The 10,454-nt window shown below is 36.1% G+C and overlaps 1 protein-coding gene across 1 annotated transcript in view; it reads left to right on the top strand.

The window, feature by feature from the left end:
* The first annotated feature begins 1,198 nt into the window (after positions 1–1,198).
* Positions 1,199–10,454, top strand: part of LOC111634913 (BAI1-associated protein 3-like) — a 31,359-nt gene continuing 22,103 nt past the window's right edge. Inside the window, exons 1-7 of the mRNA XM_023379748.1 lie at positions 1,199–1,261; positions 1,831–1,897; positions 3,432–3,690; positions 3,766–3,810; positions 6,859–6,936; positions 7,019–7,106; positions 7,175–7,381. Coding sequence (XP_023235516.1) covers positions 3,452–3,690; positions 3,766–3,810; positions 6,859–6,936; positions 7,019–7,106; positions 7,175–7,381 — 657 coding nt within the window. The 5' untranslated portion in view covers positions 1,199–1,261; positions 1,831–1,897; positions 3,432–3,451. The remainder of the gene's footprint in view (positions 1,262–1,830; positions 1,898–3,431; positions 3,691–3,765; positions 3,811–6,858; positions 6,937–7,018; positions 7,107–7,174; positions 7,382–10,454) is intronic.

Below are 10,454 nucleotides of genomic sequence, written 5' to 3'. Positions count from 1 at the left end.
TTTGGATAACTTGGAGAGTATCAATTAACCGCCCAAAATGCCACAGATTTCCAACTCGAGCAAGGCGTGGAGAGTAATTACGTATTACGTAAACCACCTTAAGCCCATATCCCGAGATATCTCGGGCAAGTTACATAGCGTTACGAAAACCGCGGGCGTTTGGGCCCCCCCAAATTTTTTTAAATTTTTGGAATGTTTTTTAGGTTACCAAATTTTTTCAAAATTTTTTGACTGCGCGAAAAAATTTTATCGCGATTTTAAAAAACCTTTAATGACGCGCGCTTCACGCTTTATTGTTTTTTAATTGTTTTTTAATGGGAGTTTGATATCAAATTTCATTCATCGTTCTAAAGTAGTGCACCAATTTTCCTTCGGTAAAGTTATTTAAAGCTACTTTCTGATGTCAAAAACGACCTCCAATANTACGGCCAAATTCCAGTCACCCTACTATAAACCCATCGCCTCCCGAGATTTCTATGAAAATGGCCCGGGAAATCCGACTCCAGCTGTGTTCAAGGTCATCGGGCTGTGTAAACAATGACTCATCGGTGTTATATTTCACAGAAAGAGAGACAAAGGAAAATAAAATTTGAAGCTTTTTCTTCAAAATAAACGCATTTCTTTCGTTTTTTTCAGTTTTAAGTATTTTTTACGTTTAATTAAATTAATGATTATAAAATATCAAAAATCTCGATGTCCTTAAGGGGGTAATTTTTGTAGATGAATCAATGAACATTTTAGTTTGGGATTAAAGAGTGCTTAACGAATCCTAAATGCTTTCATATTTTTATAATAAACGTTTGAATCAGCTGAATATAAAATAGAAAAAATACAAAAAACACGAGGAAAAACGAAACCGTCAAAATTGTTTAAAAAATAATAGGCATTTGTAGAAAAGAAAGTAAATATTTTATGTATTAATGCTACAGCTGTTACGTAATTAAGTCGTCAACTTTTCTTTGATTCTTCGTCTCTGTTATGTTCCGCGGTAATTTTCGATTTTTAAACGTAACGATCGAATGAAATTTCTTAATTATCACAAAGTAACGCGTAACGCGAGAAATGGTAAAAGCGGCTTCTTTTTCTGATACAGAAAGACGAATTGTACGTGGAAGTGCTATACACCATCAAACACAAGATAGGGGCCAACGGCGGCGATTATTCCGTCTACGCGGAGGATCTATACGATTACGCTCAAAAGGCTTTCTGCGTGTCCCAGGAGACGCACAAACGTCTATTTGCCATCGCTCAGGAAGAACAGGTAAGCTTCTAATACCTTTCTTTCCCATTAAACTAAATAAATACTGCCATAAACCCCGGTCTCTCTTAGTTTCTATCGATAAATAACCGGAAAAAGTCTCTTTCTGCCACCGGCTTACTCGCCTCGGACCAACTTACTCCTACTCGAAACTGTTAAAGCATCCACGGGCGAGTTTTAGCGCTGGACGGTCGACCTAATTGTTCGTTGCGACGAATTACCAAATCGTCACAAAGGCTATGACGTATTCAGACGTTAATCCGTTGTCGTTAATAACACGTATACCGATGTATACGCAATATAAGCTTTATTTTAAATATTTAAGCTTATTAAACGTCGTAATCTTCTGTTTAAACAAATATATAACACATATAAGTTATTACTACGGATTAGGATTTTCTCTTATTCGAAAAAAATAGATTTAAATTTCCGACCAAACCGCGCTTCGTAAGAAGTTTGATTCCGGGTTCGAGCCTGGAAACGAAGGGGAAGGGTTGCATCGTAAATAGGCTTCCATCCCAAAGTTTTTATGGGAAACGACGTCGATAATTTAATTTCTATTATTTTTTCAGCCTCCTATTCTGGTTTTAAATTTGATTGTGGTAGAAGCTCAAGGTCTGGAAGCTAAAGATCCTAACGGTGAGTAATTCGCTTTATTTAATTTATTCATAACCAGTCGTCGTTGCCAGACGCGAGACCGGAATCGCTAGACGTTTTCATAAATTTATCGTAGATTTCGCCTAAATTCGGTAAATTATTTTATACAATATATTTGACTGTAATATGTCGGCTCCCGGTCGACGTATCTCCACCCCAAAACTTCCCGAGATTTTTCGACCCCCACTATCTTTTACCCCTATTTCTTTTTACTTTGTCCGCATTAGGCGCAATTAGATTTATCGAGAAACGTATTGTTGTATTTATGCCACTAGAGAATGTATGTGGTACGCTTTTATTTCAGTTTTAACTACACCTACCGTACGTAGGGGCGGTCGCGACAGAAGGAAAGTTTTACCTCTTTATATTCTAACGTACAGTACAATACAAAATACTTCTGGTAAATTTAAAACGAACGTCGTATCGACGGTAGCTTATTCCAGTTTTTCGGCATATTTGAAAGCGCGGTACAATTGGTGAAAAAGTAGGCAGCCGGTCATCGCCTCTTTTAAGTAGTAATTACATCGTTCGATCCGCCTTCCCTTTAATCGAGTGAAGAAAAAATATTTCGATTTTGGCAAGAACGGATCAAATCTGAAAAAACAAATACTTACAATGAAAGCGCGTACTTTTATTAAAAATGCAAATAATCGCATTGTCGCACCGACTCGCCTAATGACATTTTTAACGTCGTTTCGTCGGAAAATATACTAATTTTCTTACTTCTTCGTGCCGCCATCTATTAACGATAACTCCAATTAGAAATTAAACGGCACAGAACGTTTTGTTTTCGTTCTTTATCGCCTTTGTCTCTAACAAATTTCTTCAAACCAGCCTTAAAATGACGTCGCTGTTCATATTTTATTTACGATAATATGTATCAAAAAATAAAATAATTTGATAAACGATAATGCGAAGCTTTGATTAATACCTTCGGAATTGTTTTAATATTATGAGTTTCGTATTGAATTTTCTAGTATGTTAAGAATTGGATATTTTTCGAAGGAAAACATTCGAATTAAATTGTTTTCGGTGCGAATATTAACTACTCGGCAGAACGACGAAGATCGAAGGCGCGCGTAACTTTTGATCTTCCTCGAAAGGTCATACCGTACGAAGTAATCGAGAATACTTGTGACTTATTTGATCGTAAACAGTAAAAACTGGGATTTAATAAATCGCTATTGTTTTCTATCCCTCGTGTCGACGTACCGTATTGTTGAAAACATTGCTATCGGCCTTGGGTTGGCGGGAAGTTTTCTGAGTTTTTTCGTACGTCCGACACGTAATTGGGGACGGTGAAGTTCCACCAAGAATCGTTATTCGTTCGGATGGAAAACGACGCTGACGACCGAATGATTAAATGCTACTTTTAATCGTTCGTTCGTAAATAAAATTTTATTATTTAAACCATTTTTAAACGGAAATAAATATTAATTTTAAAGAAAATTTCAATTACTGTTATAAAAGTTTATTTACAATTTAAAAGCGTTCAACCTGAGATATTTAATTTCAGGTTACAGTGATCCTTACTGCATGTTAGGCATTCAACCGGGAAGCGGAACGGAAGACGGAAGAAGATACAGTTGGGAAGACGAAGTGGCGGAGAAAAGCAAGGGAAGCCCGAGAAGGTTGAGAAAATTTGGCGCTTCGTTAAAAAGAAGAGAGAGGAATCGCAGTAACAGTCTGTCGGACACACTTCCTGCCAAGTTCATTAGAACCACGACAGTTAAGCCCCAAACGCTTTGTCCCAAATGGAACGAAACCTTCCGCCTGTAAATAATCTAATTACCGCATTTTAAAGACAAAAGAAATATCTAAAAATCTTATTGCTTACTTTTTATTTGAAGGGACATTGAAGATATCCGTTCCGATCGCCTTCATCTCGATATCTGGTAATAAACGTTATTAATTTAATATTTATTCCGTGTAAAGTAAATCTATTCTTCGGATGCTTGCCAGTATAAATACAACGTGTACTGACTCGATAATAATAATAAACTGTCCTAATTACAGCTTAAAGGAGAGCGGGGATACATCTCTACCCATCTTTAAACTCGTTCGAGATCCGTCTTTATTCAAAACGACGGTGAATAATTAAATTGCAGTTTAAAAATATACTCGGATAAGCCGTGTACTTCCAATGTGACTTCTGACTTATCCTTGTCGGTGTCTAGAATTATATACTCAATTTAACCAGACATTTCTATTTTAAAATGTATCAAATAGTTTCTAGACCAACCTTTTTAATAATCTATCAGTTTTTCCTATATGTACAGTACAATCGAACCTCCAATAACGACCACTTTCGAACAACGACCATTTTTTATTTTCCTTCAATGACCTTTTTCACTGTAACTTATACAACGTAGAAAAATTTGGGTCAATCATTACTAGATAAAATAAATAAGTATGACTTTACGTACAGTAAAAAAGAAAAAAAAAAACAAAAGCCATTATTGCGAGTGACGGTTGTTTGGAGGCAGTTTGTTTTGTTCTATTTTACTGAAAAAATGTCATTCACTGTACATAATTAATTACTAATATTATATCATCTATTAAACCAATTGTTTTCATCTATTCTTTTCTTTACTAATTCTACCAGATTTGGACCTATGATAGACTCATCGAGATTCCATCCTCTTGTTGTAAACGAAACAATAATTTTTATACACAACGGACGGGAGTGGGTTAATTAAATCACTAAATACTGGATCGTGGGTTCGGCCCCCGCCAACTGGTCACGTGGAGTTTTTGGGGTTTACTCGTTTAACACTTAGAGGCCAGTTTTTCATCAGTCTTTATTAACCGCTTCATCCACATTTTTTATTGAGTATATCGAATGTTCTACTAAAATTAATTCTTGTTTTAAATATTTTTCCAAATTATAAGATCGAACCTCGAAAGTCCACAAGAGATGCGCACTTTTTTAACCATCTTTACGCCTTTTAACTTCAGTTTTAATTTCGTTATTCCAATATTACCATTATTTAATATAAATTTCTTCGCTTCCGTCGTAATTAGTTTTAATTTACTCGAATTAGAAAAGCGAATTAATAAATTATACTCTATTATGCCTTTGGGGTCTACAGGCAATTTTCTAAAATTTTCATCACTACTTTATCCTTTAGCCACTTATTTTGTACAATTATTACCCGCTTTGTTTTATGGCTTCTATTAACGTTAAATTATTTTTATCTAAAACGTCTTTAACACATGTTAACTGGCATTTAAATACAGTACTTAGAAACGGTGTTTAAAAAAACATTATCCTCTTATTCCATTATCTTTCCAAATCGCGCTTCATTTGTAATTTAGTATTATCGTTATTATAAACTGATCCTTATTTAGGTGTTAGGCGTGTGAAAAAACCCCAGAAATTCACGCGACCCACCTATTGGTAGACGCAAAGACGTGACCATTACTCGCGCTCGTTGGTTTTATCCGTACAGCCACCGGTAGGCCTTTATATTCTGATGGACCATTTCAATTACTGTATAATCTTTTCCTAAAAATAATTGATACAATTCCCGAGTTTTTCACAAGTAATTTATTCTCCCAATTGATTTTCTGCTGGTTAGAAAGCGAAACTTCAGATTCAACTTAGTTCTTTTTGTAATCTTTAATTTTTAAAAAGGTTCCTAAAATTAAAATGTAGCCTAACTATAGATATAAAAACTTCGGAGATGGACAAGGGTAAGACGCGGCTGTAACATTTCTAATGTTTACCTTCGCATCTTAACCCGCGACTGAATCATTCGCTCTATCGTCCTCGCTCATCTTTAAGCTGGAATTAGGTCTGTTCATTATCGCCATCGCGTCAATGTAAGTTGTCTCAGGCAATCGATAAACCATTAGCAAAGTGAGGTTTTATGAAATTTCTATTGACTTCTTATCTCGAAAAGTCGGGACAGAAAGAAGGCTATCAATAGTCCATTTTATACCTATTAAATAAGAAATTTGTATGAAAGCGGGAAATTATGATTATTTATAAAATAATTCGCTCATTTTATACGATATTAATATACTTTTGATGAGTAAACGAGACTGCAATTATTTTCCGTAATTCAAATCCAGACTAAAACCAAATAAACGAGTTCTCGCGTTTACCAATGTACGAGAATTGAAATTTCAGAATATTTTTGGAAAGAAATTCCAGTTAAAAAAGATACTTTTCTTTATTTTTACACGTTTTTGCCATCGAGCATATAGGAGAGTTATATGCGTTCTTGCAAGCATTTTTGGGCAGATTTGAAAGAATTCTCATGGCGCAGAAACGAAGCCACTGCCGGGCAAAGGCTCCGTTCATTCGGATAAGGAAACAAAGAAGTCGCCTGATCTCTCTAGTAAATATTGGAAATGTAGTAAATTTCAGCTCTATTTATAATACTGGCTGCGCAATATTGGCAATGTATGATCTAGCAATATGGGAAATCACATTTGCACGTTCTCTGTGTTTTATATAAACATCACGGCGAAGTTTTATTCTGAGAATTTCTGAGTATACGTCCTTATTCCGAACGCTCGTTGAGAAAATGTGTGATGTAACTAGAGGAATACAAACGAAACGAGACGTCTTTCGATATAGCTTTTGCTTCGAGGTATTTTTATGATGTACTGTACAGTACAGTTCGGTGCATAAGATCGAGATGGGCAACAAATTGTTAGTACAGTACTTGCTGAGGTTGTTGTAAGACTAGAGAAAACAACACAATATACATATTTTTTCATATAACAACTATTGTCTGAGAAAAGAGTAAAAAGATCCTCAAATTTTTTTGTCCGGTACATTGGATAATAAAGAAGCGCATCCCGAACGAACATTTATGTCTAAATATCAGGAAAATAGAACGTTTTTTCTTTTTTGCGGTTAGATTTCAATGAATGGCCGAAGATAATCTTCGGACAATATTGAACTAATGTTGTCGTTTCCTACTCCTTAGGGACCACGATGACGAATCGTCGGTTTTCGATGCTGCTCGAAAATTAAACGAAATATCCGGTTTGAAAGGCCTGGGTCGGTACGTGTAACCATTTTATACATTATACAAAAAACAATAGCTCCGTTAGCAACCTATATATGTAACACTTTTGTTATTTTAGATATTTTAAACAAATTGCCCAATCTGCCAGAACCAGCGCGGGAGAGAGCATCGATGACTTTCTCGGTTGCGTCAACATTCCTCTAGAAGTGAGTATAATTACCTTGTTTTATTTATTTATGTCGTTTTCTAGTTTTATAAATTTACTGCATTTTAGGACATCCCGTCTTGCGGTTTAGCCAAATGGTTTCCGTTAGAAGGCAGATCCCACCGATCCAGCGTCCAAGGACAAATTTACTTAAAATTAAATTTAGGTACGAGAGAAGATCGTGGCAGCGCGGTGGACGAGGACAATTGGAAAGAAGTCGTGGAACATCAAGAGCTACTTTGGATGTTTATCGAATACGAATTATCGCAACACCAAGTAGGTTCATCTTTTAATTCTTTGTATTTTCGGGGCTACTCGAAGATTAGGCGCAAATTGCCAGTTTAAAACGTCACATAAGTTTATAANATAAATAAATAAAACATAGCCTTCTTTTCTATAAATAAAAAATTGGCTTAGCAAAACCGAATGTAACAAAATATTAGCTAAGAAAACAATTAGCATACTCTATTAAATTAAAAAAACGTAAAATGTAGAAGGTACGATATCCTTTCTCCGTTCCAAATCTCTCCTCATTTTTTAATTAATTACGTAAATATTTAAACAATTTTTCTCTCATTTCTATAATGAAAATTTCCAAGTCATTATTGGATTTCGACCGTACAATCTCCCAACAACAGCCACCCGCGAACGACGAGCACTTTTTTCAGCAACGTTTTCCTTTGAAATGCGTACAAAATGACCTCTGAATTACGGCCATTTTTATGTTCCCATCGGCGATCGTTGTTCGTAGGTTTCACGTAGGTGGGCGTTATATACTGTAGGCCTAATCTTCTGACTTGGCACGTAGTTACAGTAAAAGCCTGTAAATTAAAAAATTCTTGTTGCGCATTCGTATTACCAAGACCAGGGCCGGATTTATGGGCTGTACGCTCGGGGACATCCACGAAAATGAAATGGTAAAAATGAAAATAAAAAACGAAAGAAAGTACAGTAGAGCGTCGTTTATCCGAATCAATTGGGGACTGGGGTTGTTCGGATAACCGATTATGTACGAAAAAATATATTAACCTATCCCGTGTTGAAATTTTTCTCCGCTGCGTGTCGCTTCGCGTTGAATTTTCGTCGATGTTAAGCCTAACGTAAACTTTTTAAAATAATAATCGTGGCTATTGTATCGTTAAAAATTATTTTTTTTAATTTTTACAAACAAAATAAATATATTGAAAAATACAAAAAGAAACAAATTATACTTTAGAAGCTAATCTAGTATCAAAAACGTTCGATTCGGCACCACATACAGTCCTCAGAAAAACACTACACAAAAGTGCCAGCGCTGCCAGCTAAAACACACACATCAACCAAAAAAATATTGGAGTAGCCCAAGACATAGCCAAAGATTGCAACGCCACAGCACTAGCGAATATTTAAATTTGCTGACTGGAATTTTTTCGGATANATTGGAAAGAAGTCGTGGAACATCAAGAGCTACTTTGGATGTTTATCGAATACGAATTATCGCAACACCAAGTAGGTTCATCTTTTAATTCTTTGTATTTTCGGGGCTACTCGAAGATTAGGCGCAAATTGCCAGTTTAAAACGTCACATAAGTTTATAAACGCAACTGCTATAATTGAATGGATTTCGCCGTGTGTTCGTCTATAGCAGTGTTTCTCAACGGGGGCGATATCGCCCCCGTGTGGGCGTTTTCCATGTTCAGGGGGCGATTAGTAACAATTTATATTTTGGGGGCGAAAAACAATTTTCTGGGCGATATAGTAAAACATTATATTAAGAATAATTAGATATTTTATTCGTTATATCGTACAATAATTAAACAAATAACATTATTCTAGTCACTAGAATGCGGCCACCTAGAAACCAAATTCGATGCGGCACGAATTTGGCGTTAGCCTTGGCCCTGGGCATCCGAATTTTGCAGTGAAGGGGCGATACTACGTAACGGTTTTATTGAAGGGGGAGACACTACGTTGAAGGGGGCGACGATTCGTTACAGGTCAGAAACACTGGTCTATAGTTAGCATTTAATGTGTCTGTACATATTTTCATTTTAATTTATTGGTGAAAAAACAATGTTTGTGAAGGACTATTAGATGTTCTTGCTTATACAGTATAAGCGTTCATCCCGTTATCAATAATGAAATCTATAAAAGAAGTATTACGGTTTCCACAGTAATATCTTTGTTATTATTATGTTGGGTTTAGTGGGTTATACTCGGTACACACCGGTGGCTGTGTACTATGCCGGACCAGAGTCAAGGCTTAGCAACCAAGAACTAAAATTAAATAAGTGTGTCAGTGTCTGTATTCAGGAATTTCCTAACAATGTGGCATGTATTCAATATAGTGGCCTTCTGTAGTGTGATGTATATATTTTTATTCAATTGTAATGTTCCCAGGCTTTTATGTAGTGTGTGTGGTATTACACCTGTACAGGAGAGAACAACAGGTACAATAAGCACCCTATCCATCCTCCACAGATGCCTTATTTCCTGGGCGAGTTTTGTGTACTTGCTAATTTTTTCAGTGCATGTGTATTGTACATTTTGAATGTTTGGAATGGCTATGTCTATAATGTATGTGATTTTATTGTGTTTGTCAATGAGTGTGATGTCTGGTCCGTTGTGGTAAATTGTTATATCTGTGATTATGGCTCTGTCGTAGTAGTTTGTGCGTGTTGTTTTCCAATACTGTCTGTGGAATGTATTTGTAGTATGATTCGTGAATGTCTACCAGTTTGTGTTTCTTTGCAAGCTCTTGGTGTATTATATTTGCTACTTGATTGTGTCTATGTAAGTAATCTGTCTGTGCCAAGAGCTTGCAACCAGAAGTGATGTGTTGTATAGTTTCTGGCATGATGTGACATTTTCTGCATGTGTCATTTGTGAGTGTTGTATCTTTGAGTATGTGTTTTCTGTAGTTTTTAGTGTTTATGACCCGATCCTGTATGGCAATCATGAATCCTTCCGTCTCCCCAAAGAGGCATCCCCGATCTAACCAGCTGTTTGACGCAGTTTTGTGAACAAAATCCTGGGTCAGGTCATCAGGATGCCTGCCGTGGAATACCTTTCGAGCCCACGATTGCTTGATGGTGTCTGTGCTTTTTATATGTTGTGTCATGATGTCTGTATGTATGATGTGAGTGTAAGTTTAGTGGTGTGTTATTTGAGTCTGCTAGAGTTACTGCTTTATGTAACTGTGATGTTTCTTGTTTCCTATAGAAAAACTCTCGCAGTGACTGTATTTGTTTGTAGTGAAGGTTAACTATGTCAATCAGGCCACGTCCACCATCTTTACGTGGAAGGGTTAATCTTTCTGTGGCGGATTTAGGATGATGTTGTTTATGCTTAGTAAGTGTTGTTCTCGTTT

Source organism: Centruroides sculpturatus, unplaced genomic scaffold, assembly GCF_000671375.1.
Source record: "Centruroides sculpturatus isolate CEXI.00-Female unplaced genomic scaffold, Cexi_2.0 scaffold135, whole genome shotgun sequence".
NCBI lineage: Eukaryota > Metazoa > Arthropoda > Arachnida > Scorpiones > Buthidae > Centruroides > Centruroides sculpturatus.
Note: the sequence above shows the minus strand (reverse complement) of the source record. Positions and strands in the feature narration are given on the sequence as shown.